This window comes from Dermacentor silvarum, chromosome 1, assembly GCF_013339745.2.
Source record: "Dermacentor silvarum isolate Dsil-2018 chromosome 1, BIME_Dsil_1.4, whole genome shotgun sequence".
Classification (NCBI taxonomy): Eukaryota; Metazoa; Arthropoda; class Arachnida; order Ixodida; family Ixodidae; genus Dermacentor; species Dermacentor silvarum.
This window is the reverse complement of record NC_051154.1, coordinates 287,578,362-287,599,937: the sequence shown is the minus strand read 5'-3', so window position 1 is coordinate 287,599,937 and position 21,576 is coordinate 287,578,362. Positions and strand designations below refer to the sequence as shown.

At 47.5% G+C, this 21,576-nt stretch overlaps 2 protein-coding genes across 2 annotated transcripts in view; one reads left to right on the top strand and one right to left on the bottom strand.

Moving 5' to 3' along the window:
- The window catches only part of LOC119437195 (zinc finger CCHC domain-containing protein 24), a 280,965-nt gene that overhangs the window by 115,861 nt on the left and 143,528 nt on the right, over positions 1–21,576 (top strand). The gene's annotated exons all lie outside the window — the stretch shown is intronic.
- LOC119437194 (sodium-coupled monocarboxylate transporter 2) overlaps positions 1–21,576 on the bottom strand; it is a 114,094-nt gene that overhangs the window by 1,944 nt on the left and 90,574 nt on the right. Inside the window, exons 7-12 of the mRNA XM_037704251.2 lie at positions 20,706–20,835; positions 18,123–18,211; positions 17,915–18,024; positions 10,889–10,956; positions 10,725–10,811; positions 10,452–10,627 (exon numbers count right to left, since the gene is read on the bottom strand). Of these exons, the coding sequence (XP_037560179.1) occupies positions 10,452–10,627; positions 10,725–10,811; positions 10,889–10,956; positions 17,915–18,024; positions 18,123–18,211; positions 20,706–20,835 (660 nt within the window). The remainder of the gene's footprint in view (positions 1–10,451; positions 10,628–10,724; positions 10,812–10,888; positions 10,957–17,914; positions 18,025–18,122; positions 18,212–20,705; positions 20,836–21,576) is intronic.

The window sequence follows — 21,576 nt, the reverse complement described above, 5'->3', positions numbered from 1 at the left end:
TGGTTTCGCGGCAGCGGCCCGAGCGCTCATCGCGGCACTGCACAGGAGAGTGAATGAGGCGCGCGCGCTCCGTCATTTTCACACCGCGGAACTACCGTGGCGCCCCCAGCGGAGTATGCAGCTTGAGCGGGAGATGGTTTCGCGGCCAAGCGCTCATCGCGGCGCTGCACAGGAGAGAGAATGAGGCGCGCGCGCTCCGTCATTTTCATACCGCGGAACTACCGTGGCGCCCCCAGCGGAGTATGCAGCTTGAGCGGGAGATGGTTTCGCGGCCAAGCGCTCATCGCGGCGCTGCACGGGAGAGAGAATGAGGCGCGCGCGCTCCGTCATTTTCATACCGCGGAACTACCGTGGCGCCCCCAGCGGAGTATGCAGCTTGAGCGGGAGATGGTTTCGCGGCCAAGCGCTCATCGCGGCGCTGCACAGGAGAGTGAATGAGGCGCGCGCTCCGTCATTTTCATACCGCGGAACTACCGTGGCGCCCCCAGCGGAGTATGCAGCTTGAGCGGGAGATGGTTTCGCGGCCAAGCGCTCATCGCGGCGCTGCACAGGAGAGAGAATGAGGCGCGCGCGCTCCGTCATTTTCATACCGCGGAACTACCGTGGCGCCCCCAGCGGAGTATGCAGCTGTCGCACCACCTGTCGAGCGCGAGCGTAACAGTACACATGATCCCAACACCTCCCCCTTTTCAAGCATTTATACAATACTACATGGGGTGCGGGCAGGTTGGATACACACCAACAAAGGACCACAAAAACAAAATCGCTTTATACATCACTTGTCTACACCCAGCCTTGCGGGTTTTCGAACTACTCTACCGGACATAGTAGTCGTCACAGTCTTAGTCTGGGAATGTTAGCGTCTGTTTCCTTTTGAGTCAAAGGCACCCAGGATTCGTTCCTTTTATCGCCTGTTCTAGTGTTCAATGGAACACTGCTGGGCTGTTCCTGATTATCTGGAAACTCGTAACTCCCACTGTTTATTCCATCTTCAGGGAGACGGTTGAGCATCCGCCTATTTCGTCGAACTTCGACCCCGTTCTCCGTCTGAATACGGTATCAACGTAGTTGTGGCGCTGCTCCGAGCACGGTACCTTTTGTACGGAGATCAGTCACCCACACCACATGGCACATCGCCTGTTTCCTGCATGGAGAGATGTTTAGATCGGTGACGTCGGTCAAAGTAGCGGCTCTGCCTCTTCCTGACCTTCCGATCATTATCCACCGCCTTTTTCGGGCAGCACTGTCCCGGTGTGCGGTGTTGAAGCAGCATTGAGGCTCGAGTCCTGAGCCTTCGATTCATTAGGATCTCCGCTGGGCTGACCCCTAAAACTAAAACACCAGGTGTTGTTCTATAAGCTAGTAAGACCAAGTAAGGGTCATTAGGTTTCAAAATGAGATGTTTAAACGTCTGTACCATACGCTCTACTTCTCCGTTTCCCTGGGGGTGCCTCGAACTCGAGGTAACGGGACGGAAACCATATGATTTGGCAAATTACTTGAACTCTGTGCTCACAAACTGGGGACCAATGTCGGTCACCATACATTCAGGAATACCATGACTAGCGAAAATGCTTTTTAGTATCTGTATCACAGTGGCAGACTGTGTAGACGGAAGAATGGCTACTTCTGGGTAGCGTGAAAGATAATCTACTACGGCACGTTACGGTTGTCCGTTAATTTGACACAGATCTGCATCGACTCTTTCCCACGGATAAGAGGGTGTTGGTGATGCATGTCATGCGGTGGCATATCATCGATTGCCATGTGCCCAAACATTGATATTGAATGTTTATGGTTCGTTTCGAAAACTACGTCCAAACCACGTGCATACTCATCAAAGCTTTCCGCTACCCATGTTAGCGCAAGCGCTTCCTTCTCAATCTGGGAGTAGCGTTGCTCGGTTTTAGTTAGCAAACGAGACGCGAATGCAACTGGTCTGCGTTCCCCATCTTTTTGTTTTTGAAAGAAAACTGCTCCCAGACCAAAAGACGAGGGATCAGCAGAAATAATTGTTGGTAGCGAAGCGTTGTACATCGCCATACACTGTGCTGAACAAATGAGATCTTTGAGGTTTTGGAACGCTTTTTCCTGATCACAGCCCCAAAGTCAGTTTCTATCTTTGTGCAAAAGAACGCATGTAGGATCAGTGGCCTCAGCTAAATGTTGCAGGAAGCGTCCCAAATGATTGGCCATGCCTAGGAGGCTTCGTAGCTTAGTTACGTTTTTGGGTGGCTTCAAATCTTGGATAGCACTGATCTTAGCCGGCTCAGGATGAATGCCATTTTCATTAAGAATATGGCCCAAAAAGCGTACTTGCTTAACCCCAAACAAGCAGTTCTCTTTGTTCAATGTCACGTTTGCTTTTGCTAGGCGTGTAATCACTTCACTTAGCCGCTCATCATGCTGCATGCTGAGCTTTTGTATCGCCAAACACTAGGACGTCGTCCATAAAGTTAACAACACCCGAAAGGCCACATAGAATTTCCGACATTCTTTTTTTTTAAATATTCCGGAGTGGAAGTAATTACAAACGGTAGTCGAGTGAAACAATATCTACCGAATGGTGTCAAGAATGTCGTTAGCTCGTCCGAGTCCTTACTGAGTCGCACCTGGTGGAAGCCCGAGTTAGCATCAAGTCTTGAAAACCACTTGGTGCCCGACAGTGAACCAAGAGCCTGATTTGCCGTTTGTAACGTAAAATCCTCTCGACTTACACACTTGTTCAAATTGGTGAGGTCTACACATAATCTCAGGTCTCGTGATGGCTTCACGACTGGAACTATATACCTGCGCACCATTCAGTGGGGTTATCCACCTTTCTAATTATGCCCATACCCTCCATTCTCTCTATTTCGCGTTTCAGTGGCTCCCTGAGGGGAATTGGTACTCTGCCTGGAGCGCTTTTGGCATGAGGGATAGCACCGGCTTGTAGCCTGATTGTATACCGGCCGGGTATCATTCCCAGACTACGAAACATATATGGAAAACGCACCTTATACTGCAAGTTTCCTGACGAGACTGCATCAGCAAATTTCACGATTCCCAAGATTTGCAGTGCTGGCAATTGTAGAGGGATGTCGCGCAATGGATTGACGATGTAAAATGTTTGATAGGGCGTTTTTCTTTTCCAATCGATCTCGGCTGCAAATTTGCCTAGAACGTTCAGTTTACTGCCGCCTCCGGCACTCTGCAAAACTACATTCGCTTTCGCTAGCCGGGTTGGTAATCCCGGAAACGTTGAACGTAACACGGACACTTCTGTGCCTGAGTCCACTTTAGCAAGAATGGGCACAGAATTTATGCGTACCTCAACAAATCGTGCTTTCCCATTAGCGCTTACTGCTCCGACGAAAGTCTCTCCTGTTTCCTGATTAACGGCGGAAATGTCTGCCTTTCGTTCAGCAGAAGTAGTCCCTTTCTTCAGACAGGCTTTAGCAAAGTGTCCTTTGTTGCCGCAGTGGTGACACTTGGCAGCTCTAGCCGGGCAAGCAGTCATGGGGTGGGCGTCGCCACTGCAGAAGCGGCAGCGTTCCTCCCGCGTTGGCCGTGTTGGCGGCGTCTCTGTTGAGCCACGGCGTCCAAGCTGGGGCCTTGATCTCGAAGTTCTGATGATTGGCCGTCGTCTCCCCGTAGAGTACACTGCTGCTGTTGGGCGCTCTCCTTTAGGCGGGCCTTTGCCAGCGCGGTAGCAAGCGTGAGCTGCGCATCCATTTGTAGAGCTTCTGAGAGCGTTGCGTCGCGGAGCCGGACAACAAGTCTGTCTCGGATCATCCGTTCCTTCAGGCTGCCGAAGTCACAACGGTCCGCCAAGAAATGTAGTGCAGTGACGAACTGGTTTACAGATTCTCCTGGCTTTTGAGCACGTCTGTGGAAGCAGGCGCTCTCATACATAATGTTGCGTTCTTTCACAAACCGTTCGTCGATTTTTATCTGTATGGCTTCATAGTCTTCAGCCTCTTCCTCTGAGAGACCGAAAGTACTGAAGACCTCACGAGCTTGCCGTCCCATTGCGTAGAGTAATGTGCAAACCTGGGCTTCCCCGGAGCGTTCATTGAGTCTTGTTGCAAACCGGTAATCGTCGAAGAGCTCGATCCATGCCGGCCACTCTGACGTGCGGTCAAAGTCCAGTGGTGGCGGTTGCTGGAGCCCATACGGGTGCAATGAGGGCTTCACTGACATCGTTGCTCGTAGCTGCGTCGTTCAGAGGAAAGATTCTTGACCAGCTTCTGACACCATGTAGCAATGAGACGCCGTGTCCCAAAGAACGCAGTTTGGGCGCTGTCCTTCGAGTGATCGAGGAGAGCCCCCCTTTTATTCAGCGAACGTCTATTATATAGTTACCGCGCATCACGTAATCAACCGGGCAGTCACTGACACTGTCGGCGCCGCCGCTTTCATGTGGCGTCGCGTGTACATAACAGCACACATAAATGATTACAACACAACAACCTCATTTTTCTAGGCCGTCCGCCAAGTGCAAGTGCCTTATTCAACTAAATTAATGTTTAAATGTAAAGTGCATCAGGTAATGCGTAAACTACGCTTAACATAAGCTGCAGACATGATAGCTTGGGATTGTTATTTGAATATATAAGAAAACATAAATTGGTTACGCGGAAATTGCCGTTTGAGGTCTGTCTGAGTGGCCGCGGCCACGAGGTGGCGGTACCATTAGCACAGCATACATCATCATTCTTGTAAGCCTTCCGGCTAGCGCAAGCGCGTTATTGAATTATTTGAATTTCTCAATGTTAAATGTGTTAGAAAATTCGTAAAGTGTGACTTACACACAACCTGCAGACATGATAGCATGGGGTTGTAGTTCGAATATACAAGAATACATAATTGTGTTACGCCGAAACTCAATCAGAAACCTCTTTTCCGGCTGACGTTTTTTGGGTGAGCACGCCACGAAGAAACCCCGACCAACTAGAGGCTAACATCTTCGCTGTAAAAAGTGCGCACATGTTGCAGATACATGAAGAGATATAATAATTTTGTATCAAGAGAGGAAAGGAAGTTGCGGAGGTCATACAGAGAAGCGTCCGTTTGTATATGCCCTACATAGAAGTGAGTAAATAGAAAGAGAGAGGAACAGAAGGTTCCCTGAACACATACGGCGATCAAGGACAATGTAAGGTGATCAAAGGCTGTCGCACAGGCTTCTGAGTTTTAATTCGAAAAATTATCTGACTCAATCCCCTACTTTGCCACTGGGTAGATATCTAGCCACTTTGGAGCACTGAGCGGGCAGATGGCGCCTCATGTCTGGAGTGGAACCACCCGCGGACAGAAGGCCCCTAGGCCAACACCACCTATACAGCACAAGACCTACGCACTCCGATCATTACGTCATGCTAACTAGCCCGAATGCCTAGAATCTAATGGGGATGCTCCCGCGTAAGCAACAGTGATTTTGACGTCAAGCCAGCCTTAGCAATGGAAATTTCGAGCCAGGCAGCATGACGTCATAGATCGGAGTGCGTAGGCCTGTGCTATCTATAGGTGGTGTTGCCTAGGCTGTTATATGGGGACGACATAGTGCTACTAGCGGACAATGCAAGGGATTTACAGAGAATTGCGAATATAAGTGGCAATGCAGCCATGAATGTAAGCCTTAAGTTTAGCAGAGAGAAATCGGGAATTATCTTTAACGAAGAGATGAGTAATGACGTTGTATCTATTCAACAGGACGTCATAGCCACTGTGAAGGAATATAAATACCTGGGTGATTACACAAACGAAGAAAAGATCTACTCAATCATCCAGCCAGATAATCTAAAAATGAAAGGGAAGCGGTAAGCAGCGGTAATAAAACATAGGGCCACTTTGGGGCTACAATAAATACGAGGTGCTGCGAGGAATGTCGAAAAGTATAACGGTGCCAGCGCTAACGTTCCCAAATGCAATTCTGTGCTATAAATGAGAAATCATGTCGGGGTTGCAGATTACCCAGAGGGCTGTGGGTCGCTTGGCTTCTGGGGCCCACAGTAAAATTACAAATAAGGCAGTGCAAGCTGACATGGGTTGGGCTTTTTTCGAAATCAGAGAAGCGCAGATCAAGATTAGTTTTGAAGAAAAACCCTAAGGAACATGGATGGAAAGAAATGACTGGGTAAAGTGCATAAATATCTGTACCTCAAAAGCGTGGTCAAAGAATGGAGGATAAGGTCTAGAAAGTTGGCGACCGAGTACAGGATAATTGAAAGTGTAAATACACAACCAGGAGTAATAAAAAAGAAAGTGAAAGAAACAGAGACGGGTATATTGGATGCAAAATTTGGAAACAAAAAAAACATGGAGATTTACAAAAATGGGAAGAAAAAAATCAGGAGCGAAAATTTGTACGATAATACAAAGGGCAATGCCTTGATATTTGAAGCCTGAGCTGGCTGCCAGAGTGCAAGAATATACTGGAGCAAATATGCGCCACAGGATGAGGCATGTGTGTGAGCTGCAAAAAAAGCCCGGAAATGGCTAGGAACATCCTAATGGAATGCCAAGATATTGACCCAGCGATACCCGTAGGGAGTGTCCACCTTCCAAAAGAGTTGGGATTCAAAGAGGATGGAAAGATTAACTGGTTAGCAGTCGAGATAATGAAGAGGTGATAAGAGTATCGCTGAAGAAAAGCAGGAAAGATATTGATAGAACCGGAGCCATTGCAAGTGTAGGTAATGGTACAGTATAGTAATAGATGTCTTAAATGCGAAAGTTAAGGTCGAGATCAGATAGGCAAAAGGCTAGATAGCGATATATGTAGTAAAACCTAATGAAACCAAGCAGGCAAGGGGGCTATATGTCCCGCTCTGTTTCAAAGGGGATGCCAATAAACATAATCGGAACAAAGGACGCGAACCGACAGGCGTTCGCAACTAAAGGTGCGACTGCGCAAGTAAGTTTCTGTTATGCGGCCTAGACCGGAGCCGTGGCACCGAGTAGGTCGGTCGGCTCAGGTGCGTAGACTGCCAAATCGACGAGTGGTTGCAAGCACTTGAACGGCGTTTAGAGCGGATGCGCGAAGCGAATGCTCGTTGGACGGCTGCGATGGGTGAGGAGGAATGTGGTCATTGTTTGAAAGAGCATATGGAGAGTCCGTGGACTGTTGCGCCGAAGAACGACGAAACCGGCAACCCACCACTAACACGGGTTCCAATGAGTAGTTTGCCTGAACACTTTACCAGTACGAGTTTCGTGCCACGTGCTGTGTCACCGATCGGTTGTGGTTCATTCATATTGTATGTTGCTGTCCGCCCGATTGGGAAATCCCTGGCCACCGCGAGAACTGGAGGTGCTACAGATCATACCTTCGTCAGGGGCATCAAGCAATTCTTACGGCTATTACTTCTCTCTGCACACGCCAGTCCTCTCCATCCTTCAAGCGCCTCGGATTGAGATGTTTATAAGTGCCCTCGAAACGTACTAGGTTCAGTAATTATACATCCAATTGCTTCGTACAAAATTGATACCCGCAGTGCGTGAGAGGCGCACATATGTTTTGTTTGTATGAAGTGAAAGTCGTACGTGCAAGGAGCAGCTGGCACTTTATTTGACCCACTAAAAAAAATCACCAGCCCTTCCCCTGTCGAGATAATGGGGGTAAGCGAAGCTTGTCGTGTGTGTATCTGACCTTCGTCAGGGTAACGTTCGGAAACCGTCGCCTTGGGATTATCTGATCGTCACTGACAGCGGGCCTTGGCTTCGGAAGCCCTCGCCTCGGGATCGTCGGCTCTTCGCTGACTGCGAGCCACGGCTACGGAAGCCCTCACGCTAGAATCGGCACGTCGACGACGAGCCCTTTCACGAGCGAATTCACGCCGGCGTTCATCAAACGCAGCTTGTTCCTTTGCAGAACGCACCACGTGTTGTCTTTCCATCTGTTCGCCGAAATTGATATGAGGCGCGGGAAGCCCGGAGGAGCGCGCGCCAACCCGTTTTCCTTCAATGTCCCTAGGGCCTCGCGACACACCAAACGAGCCTGATTGGTCGCGCGTGTCGAGCACGCGTGTAGCATATCCAATGCGGGTGTACACCGCACGTGATTTCTTTCTTTTATTTCTCCATTTCTTTCTATTTTCTTGCGTTTCTCGCTTTCTTGTCTCTGGTTTGTGCCATTGAGCTTGGACCCTTTCTGCACTACCATCACGATCGGCCCACATGACAGGGGTATATACCATTGAGCGTGGACCCTTTTTTCACTATCGCCAGGATCGGCTCACTTTTCAGCGTGACACCACCACCACCACCACCGACACTTGTGAGCCTATAAATCTTCGCTTAAAAACGCCACGTAAAGGTTACAGCTGCAGGATTTTCGGTCTTTGTTGCCGAAGTCGTGTAGCCATAAAATGAAAGATAAGTTCAACTAGCTGACATCGCAGCTGTCTGATCAGGGTCTTAGAAGTCCTGCTCCAGAATCTGTACTGCTAATTTGCGGGCGTTCAACTGTGCATGCACACCGACCGTGTGCTACCACATATAGGTCAACGACATTGCGTCTCTCGGTGGCTACATAAACACACTAACGCAAGCTTCCTTCGTTTATCTAAATTTCACCAGTTCGAGCGAGTGCACCGCATTCTTGCGGATTTATTTTCCACGAGAGGCCAGAATATGACTCGGGCCAGAGGCTTCATTCAAGTGCTCTTTGCATCCATGGAGAAGGCTGGTCGTAAACTGAACAGAACCTTCTTTCTATGACGTAACAAATACCACTCAAACCTGCACGGTCTTGTGCTGTGCACTTCTGGGCACAAGCTTTACAGCTACAGTTTCTGGCCTACTTTAAATCGTTGGATATGTTGCAACCGCCTATATGAACAATCAATGGCATTAACAGTTTAGGGAGATCTCGGCATGATTCTTTCAAAAACGGGGATAATTTTTGCTTGGAATGCGCAAGACTAGAGCCTCGCTTTCGAAAAACAATTGCTTGTCACCTAGCTTTGATGCTTTCTCTTTTAAAATGCGAGGGAAACCGGAGAGTGAAATGCAGGCACTGGCTACCATGCTCGGTATACAGGATGCCCCAGATAATTTAAGCCAATGTTTAAAACTGCGTCGTGCATTCTATGAGAATGCGACAGAAAGCATGTTGTTGGGCCTAGTATGGAGGTAGTACCGCGAATTTTTATATCCTGTCTAATTGCATAATTAGTCTAGAACATTTAATCAACATCGAAAGTCCAGAATTTAGGTAATAACTCCCACTGAGGATGTTACAGTGCGTTCCAGGGAACTCCTGATTCACTATTCTTTATTTTCTTACCTATTTCGCAATAATTTTTTCTGCGTCTTCAAGAAAGCCTGCGAAATAGAAACAAATGGCACCGCGCTGTTAAACACAAGGTCGCGGGTTCGATTCCAGCCGCGGTGACCGCATACCGATGGGGGCGGGCTGCAAGAACGCTCACACACCGTACATGGGGTGCAGGTTAAGGAACCCCAGGCGCGAAAGATTAATCCGGAGTCCCACACTATGGCATACCTCATAATCAGGTCCTGAATTTGGCCCATAAAACCCCAGCATTTATTTTATTCATTTAGGAAAAGAAAATAAGAACACGTGACTACCTGACTGCACGCTGCGATCGCAATGCTCTTAAATGTGCAGCGTTTGCACTGATTACCGTGTTATACAATGTTGACACTGTCAGGAAGCAGTTGAATCGCACAGAGCATCACGTCATCAAAACCAGTGCGGAATCAGCAGCTGAGACTTTAACTTTATAAACTCATTAGCTTTCAGTTGAGTTTGAAAGGCCGGTGTTTAAAAAGACGGCATTAGCATAGAATCTAGCACCGAACCGGTAATGTTGCACCGGTCTATGGTGCTAACCTGTGGTATACACCTGTGGTTGCTCGCTTGTTTACGAGGACCACTAGCATACGTAAAAAATATGTTAGGAGCGCTTTTAGGTACAGAAGAGATATTTGACACCTTTAGAGCGGCGCAAGACGACTCGGAATTCGCGTATGAAACTCCAAGAAGTTCTTGCATTGAGAATGTTAGGTTCTCAAATAACTATACAGCCAGGTGACACGCGTTTGTAGTAGAAAACTGGGAGCTAAAAACGAATACTTAATTTAATTTGAATAATCCCGTGCAGTTCATAAAAAAGACGGATAGATGTCTTAGATCTTGAACAGTCAAATAGAAAACGTTCCTTGCTTTTCGAAGCTCGGGTGAGCTCGTTCTTCTCAGTATTTTTTAAAGTCCTACCAAATGCAGCTATTACGATGCAACTTGTGGATTAAGCTCAGCCTAACTAATAAAACGATAATGCTCGTACTTCTATCCTTAAAAGCAAGGCTGAAATAATTAAAAGTATAGCACTCCTCTAAACTCGAAGCCGAAAATACTTCGGAGGTTAGCTTCCATTTAGTCCTTAAGCGTTGAGGAAGGATGTCAAACAACGTGATTTTCTGCATAAGGCAGTAAGTTTTACCTGTGAGCAGTGGAGTAGGATGACGCACGCATCGCGTCTATTGTCATCATAGTTGAGTTAACGGGGCAGAAGTCCGTCGTGACTGGCATTAGAGGTGCCCGTATTCCGTAATAGATCTTGCCAAACATTTGCCAGAACTGCAACGCCGTTGTGAAAAGCGTGCCTGCGACCACACCCTGTCAAAGAAACAGTATGTAAAAAGAACAAATCAATGAAAAAAAAAACTGATCGTGAACACGCAGGATTGAATCTTAGATGCCACTTTTAGATTACCTTGGTGTTCGCCCATGGAAATAGGAAAGCCAAAAGAAACATCCCGACAAACGGACCGGACGCTCCGTTATGCATCACGACGACAACCTGGTCACAATAAAAGGAAGCATTAGAATTCTAGGCGATCTTTCCTAGTACATTGAACGAAAGCTCCCTGAACTCACCCGAACTGCCGATCCCAAGTAGGGCACGATCATTGAGTAGATGGTCATAAGAATTCCGAAGAGAAATGCTGCAGCAAGAAACGAAGACCTCAGTGAGAACCATCGAAAGATCAAGAAGCTGAAATTGTCGGGTCAGCAATGCGGGCCGGCGAGCCAAGTTTGTTAGGTTAGCGCTGACCTTTTGAGCTCGAGATAAACTTCGGCCCGGAAGACTTCACTTGCGTTTAGCAAAAATTGCTCACTGTCTTGCTGTGCTCATCCAAATAAGATAGAGGTACACAGGACGTACACAGGTACACATCACCAGTGGTCGACCAAGGGATGTCGCTAGAGCCAATGTTTCGATAAGAACCTTGCCTTTGTCACGGCAACAACAGGGTCCGCAATACGGCCACTGTCCAAGACATGTCCTCTTGTCAAAACGTTGGTTCCAGAGGCAACCCTTGTTCGACCACTGGTGATCGCTGCACTGCTAAAGACAGATGAAATTTGCTCCAAGCGCACTAGTATGTTTTTGTGATCTGCTGTGTACTCCTCCCCAGTGAATCTAGTTTTTTTAAGGTGTCGATCAAGGTTGCTCTCGCGGTCTGAAAAATCTGGGGCCGAATTCACGAAGCTTTTAAAAAGTTCGTAATTACTGTTTACCATAGGCCGGCCGCATTCGCTAATCATATGTCCAACATCAGGAGTGGCTCGCATCTGCTGCTACAAAGAGTTTTAACGTATGGACGTCTTTTTATTGCGATAGCTATTATATGGACACTCCGAGCGGATTTCTGCCGTCGGAGACGTCGTCACAATCACCGTGAGGTTCCCTATACAGTCCAAGGGCCATAAAATCATCTCCGCGCGTCGTATACTGTATGTGCGAGTGAAAGCGCGCGAGGGACGCGCGCGTTCACGGAGAGCGAACGCACGGCGGAGAGCAAACGCGACGTCTTCCGTCGTGCGAAAGGCCATGGGGGGGATGGTAGGGAGGGAGTGCGAGTGGCGTTGTGCTGCGGCAGCAACTGCGTATCTTGTGACCGGGCGTAAGGGGAACTGGCGACTCAATCTCGCACGCGAAAGAAGGAAAGCGGGAAGGCAGCGCCGGAGGGAGAGGGTGCGGCTTCTACTCGGCCAGCAACGGCGTACTTGAACTTTGCGCGGATGCGGGCGCTCGCGTGCACCGTATTTTGAAAGCGATCTGCACACGGCTCCTACATTTGTATGCACTGTGCTTTCACCGCTGTTTCCGTTGAAGCGATAGACCGCATAACCTTCGCTCGCTGCTGCCTACACGCTTGCTCACGCCAGCGTTTTGACAGCGGTTGTCTGCGGTCATGGAGTGTGATCTATTTATGTTTGCTTGCGAGCGCTGACACCATGTTTGTTAATTCATTTAGTAAGCGAATGCGTCCAAGTTTATACAGCCGATGAAACTACTAGCCTTACTCCGTATAGCTCTCTACTAATTTGCTACGGAATTGATGCTTCACCGTTAGGGCGAAACTGTGACTTCTAACAGCGGAGCGTAAAACACAGCCGGGCGTAATGTGTCAACCGCGAACAGAAAATGTGGACCGATCCTGGCGGTACTGCAGAAAGGGTCCAAGCGCAATGGCACATACCCATGTGAACTAGCGAAGCTCAGCCTGGCTAAGTCTAGCTAAGCATGGTTAGGACTACGTAGGCTTAGACAGTCATCTATAGCCAATCGAGAGCCAATAAGTAGCTAATCAATAATTAATCAATAATCAATAAATTCCGGAAAATGCTGGGGATGACTAGCCCAAATACGTAGCCAATACCTTTCGATAGCCATTCAATAGCCAATCAATAGTTTCTCGATTATTGATCAAAAATCAACAAATTGTAGTTGCGTTGCATAGTTGAAGCTTACTTTAGCTTGTGGGTTGGCATAACATAACTTGGCATAACCTAGCAAAAGCTTGGCATCACCTAGCAAAACTTGGCATAACGTAGCAAAAATTGCAAGAAGCTAGGTGATTACTAGCTTCCACTGTGTCTCAAGCCTTGCACGACTTAGTGCAAGCTTCATCAGTTTTTTTTCTTTTAATGTGGCCCCTGCGCACCTCACCAGTGACATTGAAAGCAGTGTTTTGTGCTGATAAATGCAGGGTTTCCACAAGGCGCGCTGTTTATTGCAAACATTAAGCTCGCGCGGGCGTTCGTCCACGTCCCTGATACTAATCGCAGTTGATCACGGCAAAGCACTGCGCCAAATTTTAATTTCCCTCAACTTCGTTCAGCTTCGCTGAGAAATACTAGAGACGTCAAAAGACAGCCTCTGGCATTCGAACGGCCATGTCTTTAGCTGAAAGGGAGACCTTGCGTGCTGAGCCTCTTTCAGATTCGCAGATGTTTTCTAGCTGAGCGGAGCAAGACATAAAAAAGCTAAGCGGAATTCTCATATAACTGTTCCAACATGGCCTGCTCGCGAAGTAAACGTGTTCATTTTCTGCAAGCATTGCATTTGGCTTCTCATTGGTTGGGCCATGGTAATACTAAGGTAGAAATACACGAAGCTGAAATCTTGTCCCTTTCATCTGTGTTGTCCTTGATTTCATACTTGATGTGGCCCCATATTTACGAACGAGTCTGGACTCGAAACTCTATCTAGAATCCATTGAGTGGAGCACAGCGCCGTCCCTCGAGCGAATACACTGCACTTCAATACTATTGAGGTATCTCTTGTATTTTGAGTTTAGTCGGGTATGTTCTACTAATTCTCCAAGATCAAAGTCACTTTTTAGTATTCTCGCTAATCACTTTGATTGCGAAATGTGGAATTGCTGTAAACATTTTGGCTTATGCTGTCACTAAATATTGTCATCCTTTCATGCCGAATGTTCGTACTAACCAAGTTCAAAGACTGCAGGAATTGGTTTCCCCATTGAAGTGTTGGTTTTCGCGGCAAAGAACTTTCCCAAAAAGTATAAAGTGCACGGTAAGGCCTCGTAGTGCAAAAGAGTGCAGTAGTTTTGCTGACATTCCATGCACTGATGTTGCTTCCCGTAAGCTAAAAATGATATATTAGCGTGAAGACATATGATTAATCATTTCCAGGCGGAAACAGCGCTAACGACACGGAAAAAGGTGAAGGTACATTGAAAACGTCACGTTGCGCTGTTACTAGCAACTTACTTATTATTGTGACAGAGAAATATTTAAACACACTGGAGCGCATTGTCTTCTTCGTCTTTCTGGGGTTTTACGTGCCAAAACCAGTTCTGATTATGAGGCACGCCGTAGTGGAGAGCTCAGGATTAATTTTGACCACCCGGGGTTCTGTAACGTGCACTACAGCGCAAGAACACTACGGTTTTTGCATTTCGCCTCCATCGAAATGCGGCTGCCGCGGCCGGGATTTGATCCCGCGACCTCGTGCTCAGCAGAGCCACTGAGCCACCGAGGCGTGTGGCTCCGTGTCAAAATTGTCAAATTATTGTCAAAATAACTTAAAAAAAACATGATCAACATCAAAAGAGAGGCAGTGGGCGATCACACGTAATGGTGCAAGCGCGTGATAAATGCACCTGCAGTGGTCATAAATTTGCAGACAAGTATACTATTTCGCTGCATACTTGTCTCTCTCAAGACCTCTTGCAGCTATTGCATGCCTGATTTAACAGTTCCAGGTAACCTTTCCAGTTAGCAGTTCCAGCGACAGTTCGGGATTATTGTAATTGTAACGGAAATGTGTTTTTAAATAGCTTTCGAAGACAGATATTATGAAAGTGGCGCTAGGCCTAGGATTTTTGATAAGCAGACAAAGCTTCAGTACCGTTCGAATTCGATTTCGCAATTGAAACACGCGCCCTGAAGCAAATGGCTAAGACAAGGCAATTAACAAATCTTTTTAAATACCACCTGGACATTGCGATTTGTCGCGCAAGTAACGTAACCCACCTCAACAGGCCAAATTGCATTATATGCACCCTGTGATTTAAATGGAAGTCACAGTTTCGCCCGAAAGACGAATGATCAATTTCGATAGCAAATTAATAAAGAGCTATACGAAGTAAGGATAGTAGTTTTATAGGCCGTATAAACATGTAAACAATCGCTTACTACCTAAATTGACAAGCATGGTGTCAAGTACACACAGGCGACCATTACCACTTCTCACTCGATGACCGCGGACGCTCGCTGTCAAAACGCCAGCGTGAGGAAACGCGCCAGCAGCAGCGAGCGAAGTGACCTTCGTGCTGCCTCTCACTTCAACGCAAACTAAGCGGCGAGAACACAGCGCACACGAAGCTATCAGCCCTCGGCCCACCTAGACTCTGTCCCCATTGCAGGTCGCTTTCATGGTAGGGCGCGCGCGCGGCCACGCTCAGCATCGCCGCCATACGCGTGCTGCCTTTGGCTCCCAAAGAGGCGAAGCCAAATGGAGGAGGAGGAGGGGGAAAGAGAAAGGCAGAAGGCAAGGATGTTAACCAGAATAACGTCCGGTTGGCTACCCTACACCGGGAGAATGGGAAAAGGGAACACAAAGCAGTGAGCTCGCTGACGCGTGTGTTATTGCACTAATAGTCATAGACGTTGACACAAGCCTGTCGTCCTCACGAAGTGCCTTCACCGCTTTATGGGCCGACGAGCGATGGGGACGATGTTCCAGCAGGACCTGCACGGAGCGCGTCCGATTGTCCAGTTTTTTTAGCATGTTAGCAAGTTCTTGTCTTTCTGGGGCATATGGTGGACAGTGGTACAGCAGGTGGTCGATAGTTTCGTCGGTGCCGCAGACCTCGCATGCTGCACTGTCGGTCACTCCAATTAATGTAGAGTATGCCTTTGTGCACTTTTTCTTGTGTACAATCATTGCATTCTACCGGCGCTAACATATGGGGCAGAAACTTGGAGGTTAACAAAGAAGCTCGAGAACAAGTTAAGGACCGCACAAAGAGCGATGGAACGAAAAATATTAGGACTAACGTTTAGAGACAGGAAGAGAGCGGTGTGGATCAGAGAACAAACGGGGATAGCCGATATTCTAGTTGACATTAAGCGGAAGAAATGGAGTTGGGCAGGCCATGTAATGCGTAGGATGGATAACCGGTGGACCATTAGGCTTACAGAATGGATACCAAGAGAAGGGAAGCGCAGTCGAGGTCGGCAGAAAACCGGATGGGATGATGAAGTTAGGAAATTTGTAGGTGCAAGTTGGAATACGCTAGCGCAAGACGGGTAATTGAAGATCGCAGGGAGAGGCCTTCGTCCTGCAGTGGACGTAAAATATAGGCTGATGATGATGATGATGATGATGCCTTTGTGATGGCAACTCCTAACCAAAGGCGTCAGAGAAGCGAAGCTTCACGTCGAGGAAGTCCGAATGGAGGTCGGAGTTGCAGTGAGGGGTTTAATTGATGCAGTCGTGTAAGTCGTAAGTTTGGCGAGTTCCAACTCGGTCAGTGAGAGACTGCGTTTGAGGTGTCGAAGCTGCCTTGCGGCGTCTGTCCTCGAAAGCGGAATTGGAACGCTGAGCTCTTGGTGTGATGTGCGAGCAGAAAGCCAAATGGATGCACCATCACGTTCGCCTAAATCGGCTCTGCCGGAGGCAAAGCAGCTTTCTGACTTTCACTGCTGGCGTGAGTGGGGTGCGCACACACATCAGTGTTCCTGCTGAGTGGAGAGAGAGGGAGAAATGGGGTGGGAAAGGTAAGGAGGTTAACCGGAAGACATTCCGGTTTGCTACCTTGCGCTGGGGGAAGGGTAAGGTGAAATGAAAGACGGAATGAATAGCGGACAAATAAAGCAAAGACACAAAAAAAAGGAAAGCTGACCACACCGGGCTGCATACGCTGGTTTAAGCGGAATGGACAGTAAGCGTCAAACTAAATTTATCTAAAATTTTCTTTGGACGCTGGCACACACCGATGCTTTTCCTTCGGTCTCATCTCGTCCACTATCAAGGTGCGATAATTGCAACGCCGCTGGCATGCTCCTCATTATGCAAGCGTTCTGAGACGCATTCAGTGCAAGGCTAAACCTCGCTATTGCTTTCAATGCTAAACTTGCTGACGAAACTGGCAATTTTTTTTTTTACTTTGAACACTCTTTTTTAAACAGCCTATAAATTTACTCGAATAAAGTCATATATAGAGATGAATTATCTACCTAGGCGGCCGTAATTTTCCCCCAAAAAATAGAATAAGAAGCAAACCAGAGCAATTCATTTACTAAAGAATCCAACGTCAATTTACATCTTAATTACAAACTTTACGGGACATGTTTACATGAGAAAGTTTAAGGGAATCGACATAGAACTCCTGTTCTGTGTTTCTACATTTCAAAATCGTGACGTAGACCGGAAATAACTGGTGTCAAATTATCTATTCAATTTACCTGATTACGTCGCCGTGCAACCCCCATCCCCCCTTCAAGTAGTAGGACGGCGTAAAAAAAACAAAAAAAAAGCTTTTCCATATCGCGCGATAAGGCACTCTTGTATCGCCTCTGCTACTGAAGGGACTATGCGTCCAATCAAAAGTTCCGCAAAGTGCTAATCTGCATCAGCTCGTCGGAAGAGGGAAGTGCCGCGTCAGCTTAATTTTTTGTGCTAATACGCTCATAGTTAGCTTTCATCGTTCTCTTAATTTGCTCTTTCTCAACATTTAGAACTTAATTACGCATTTCACATTGCTGAATCAGCAGAAGTGTGCAACTACCTTGTCTGTAAATAATCTTTCACGTAAATTGTATTAAGTCCAGCTAAAGAGAGTGAGTTATACACGCATATGCAGGGTCGGTGATGACAAGCACTTTCTTAAGTTCATGTGGAGTTTCTAGTGGGGAACATTCTACAATGCAGGGGTCAGTGCCCTCTAATTGAGTAGAAAAGGTTGCAATTTTCTTTTCGCTTTGGACGTGTTCAGGGTATCATAATGTCTTGCTGCAAGTTAGAGTCACGAATTGCGTGAAAAGCTCATTACAATTTTCTGGCGTTCTTGATGGACCACCGTTCTTGGGAATTACGTTCGAAAAGTTTCGAATATCAAAAGAATACAGCAACTATCAACGCACCTAGTCCTTTTGTTAAGTGCCTGGCCGAGTGGTCTTCGAGTTTGACGAACATGGAGACGACATCCATGTAGCAGACAGCGGCTTGAGAATTGATAATGGAGGATATCGTACTGCAAGAAGAATAAAAGGAGCGGGTTTAATGGCAACCACTTATCGACAGCTATTGCAAAAGCGAGATAAAAACTACGGAAGTGCTCTTGCATAATACCTCGTGGCTGCGCTGACAACGCCGGTTAAGAAAAGGCCAGAAAAACCTGGGAAATTTAAAAGGCGTTCCTTCACATAGTATGGCAAAATCTGAAAAGAAAAACAAATTCTGAATAGTGCATTGCTCTAGTGCTCTGTTGAGCGTTTATACCAGCATTTGTACAGCTCCTAACGTAGATGCCTAGAGTGCCACAGCGGGGCGTTCGGAGTGCGTTTTGCCCGTCTACCATATAGGCCGCTGGTGCGGAACAACTTGCTTAGAACATGCGGTACCAAGTGGGTTGGTCACCACTACTCGTACTTCTTTCTGTGCAATAGACATTTTCCAATACCGCTCTGCGCATGCGCTTACTCTCGCTCACAGCTGCGCCTAAGCTGGGCTGCCATTGCCAGAAGGCATGCGACGCGCTATGCCGGAGACACGGTGGCCGGAGAGCATGGACGAAAGATATTTCCTTCATGTTGGACAGTTACTGCTCTGTGGTTTGCTAAACAGTCGCGGTAGTGGCAATGGCGTCCGCTTTGCTCGTTTTTCTACAGCAAAGTACCACAAACGACCATTTGCGGAAGAAGTGGATAGCTGCAGTGCACGCTTTAAACTAGGAGGAATCATAGTGGAACCTAACATTGAAACGCACGTATTGGCAGCGACTACTTCTACAGAGGTGTCTCATCTGTATTTCGTTTTTTTTTATAGTTGAGTCTGTTGTCATACAGGAATTGTCGTGCAATGCTTTTGAGCTGGGGATGTTCTGGCCTGTTGTGAAAACAACGGAATCTGCCCAATCTGCTGCTGGCTGGTCTTGATCTTTCGAGTCAAGGTCAGCTATTCGACAGCAAATGTTGGCGCACCTTTGAAATCACGGTTTCATCTTTCGTCGTCGTAATAGACAAAGAAATATCTGCACTTCACTGCCGTCATGTCGCTTTCTCGTAAGCATAAAGCCAAATGAGGGCAAATACGCGCGTTCTACAGAGGTTTTCATCTGCGAGAGCGAGAACCTGTTCTCTGGACTGTAGTGCGGGAGTATAAAGGCAAGCGCGGCAGCTTCTGCAATGCTTTTGCTCGGGGGTTCACGCGCAATTAGCACAGCCCTGAGGATATTATGGCGACGCCCAGTGTGTTCTCGTTGAAAAGGGGGGGGGGAGAAAAAGAGAGAAGGCAAGGATGGTTAACCAGAAATGCGTCTGGTTGGCTACCCTACTCTGGGGGATGGCAAAGAGGAAATAGAAAGACGAGATAGAGAGAGGAGGGGGGCGGGAGGAAGGACACGGTGAGTTCGCGCACGCACGCGGAGGAAAGGTCTACAGAGCAGGAACGAAGATCCATTTTAGCATGAGCGGTGCAATAAAAGAAAGCGAAATGATGCCACGAGAGACAACTTGATACAACGCTGTCCCTGTTGTCACCGCCGCGAATGCCACCAATGCCATAGCGGAAATAAGCGGCTTGCCCTGAAAATTTAGCTCCAGTGACGGGCAATAGAGGGATGCCTCACTGGAAAAAGATGCATTGACCTTCACCGTTTTTATGAACGATACTGCACCATGCCCTGAGAGCCTCGGCAGTTGCCATGGCGACAATACGTGTTTTATCGTCGCGCGTGACTCACTGCAGCAGCTGTCCTTGCTGAAAGTATGGCAGCGCAATACGCCGTTACCTGGCCAATGATGCACCGCTTGCTGAGAAGAAAATCACCTCTGCATAGCGACCTTCACTAGACGGACAAAAAATGCGCTGCGACACGTGCAGGTCCCGCACTCTAGAAATGTTTGTGGCGGACTCTACACGTCGGGAACACTTGTCTAGACTGCAGGAATGGCGTCCGCCGCCAAGTGTGTGCTATGCCCTAGTGCCGACCTTTGTTGATAGCTCCGTTCTAAGCATGTATTAACAGACTATATAGCCATCGTTACAGAATCTCGAGCACTTCTATGATGCCATTTTGCGCCAAAGGTATAGTACTTCATTCGAAAATCAGTTTTCACCCTTTGGGACCTAACTTTGTCCCACAGCAATAATTGTCATCTATCTTGCTTGCCTTTGCCTTCGTTAACGCTGCGCGCCCGGTAATTCCGCGCCACGAACGGCATACGCTTTGTCAGCGTGACATAGCATTATTTACAGGAAAGTAGCGAGCGCAGAGTTTTTAAGAAAGGAAACCCAAGAAAGACAGATTACGATTATTGTTGTGGGACAAAATGACCCCCAAAGGGTGCAAACATTTTTAAGAGTGTTGTTGTGGGACGAAGGTATATGCCTCAAAGGGTGTAAACAGTTTTTAGAGTGTTGAGCAGTCGCGGGGGAGTGAGAGGAACGCGTTATCGCCAATGTGAATCAAGAACCAGTGAGGCTGTGTTTATCGTGCAGCGTGAAATGAAAGTATAAAAGTGTCCTGTCCACCCCGTAGCGCATGCTCAAACGCAGTTTGTCTCAAGCAAGCGGCTTTTTCGTAGGTGGCGCCGAATGTACCCATTACTCCACTCAAAGGACAGTGTGCGCGCCGGGGCTATACATTTCCTGCGTAAAACGCTTACCTATATAGCCATTAGAGACAAAGGCAGCCTAAATAGTATACTATACCTCGTCGTACTTGCTGATTTCACCGGTCAACACAGGATCACAATCTCGGTACCAGTAAATCAAGGCCATCGCCATCACTCCGATGATGAACATGTAGATGATGTTCAGAAAGACTCCAATGCACATCGTCCTGCAAGACATCATGAGAGTTGACCCAGTACTATATAGGAAAGTTCACGTAGTCCATAACACAAGGAGCATGCACGGTTGCGTGTGAAATGAACATATGTAAGAGCCTTACGGACTCTTATTTAACCGATGCCGGTGACGTCATGCCTCTCATTGGGGCGCATGTTTTAGCGCCGTGCACCGACAGCACCTTGGTTTTACACGCCATAGTATAGGTTACGTCTCATCATCGCGTTACCGCTATGGCTGAGATACCTTATACACGCATCACATTGAACAAATCGAGCCGTTACTTTGGGCCTGCAAGTATAACAGTGCTGCTACGAAAGGGAATTACCTTTAGAAGAGTAAATATGTACTTAAGCTTGTTGGTGCATCTCTGACAAACGGAAAACAGTGCACATGCGAAGACGGGCGCTGAGGCAGGGATGAACGCAACAGCGCCGAAAATATCTTTATTTGCTCGATAACCTGGTCTCAGTGCGGACAGTGGAAATCAATGCTCCAGAACAATAAAATGTCTAAGTTGTCTTAAAGCTGACTTTACGACATGAAACACAGACGCACATGCCCAAAAGAAAACCATAACTGCTGACGCATAATGGCTGATGGTGTTGCGCATCTCGCCATGGATCCTTCAACTCAGGCTGTGCAGTATACGCCGGTGCTTTGCTGGCACACAAATGCCTCAAGACGAGGTCCAAGATTTACCTACGGTAAGCTGTATCTTGTAGCTGGCCTC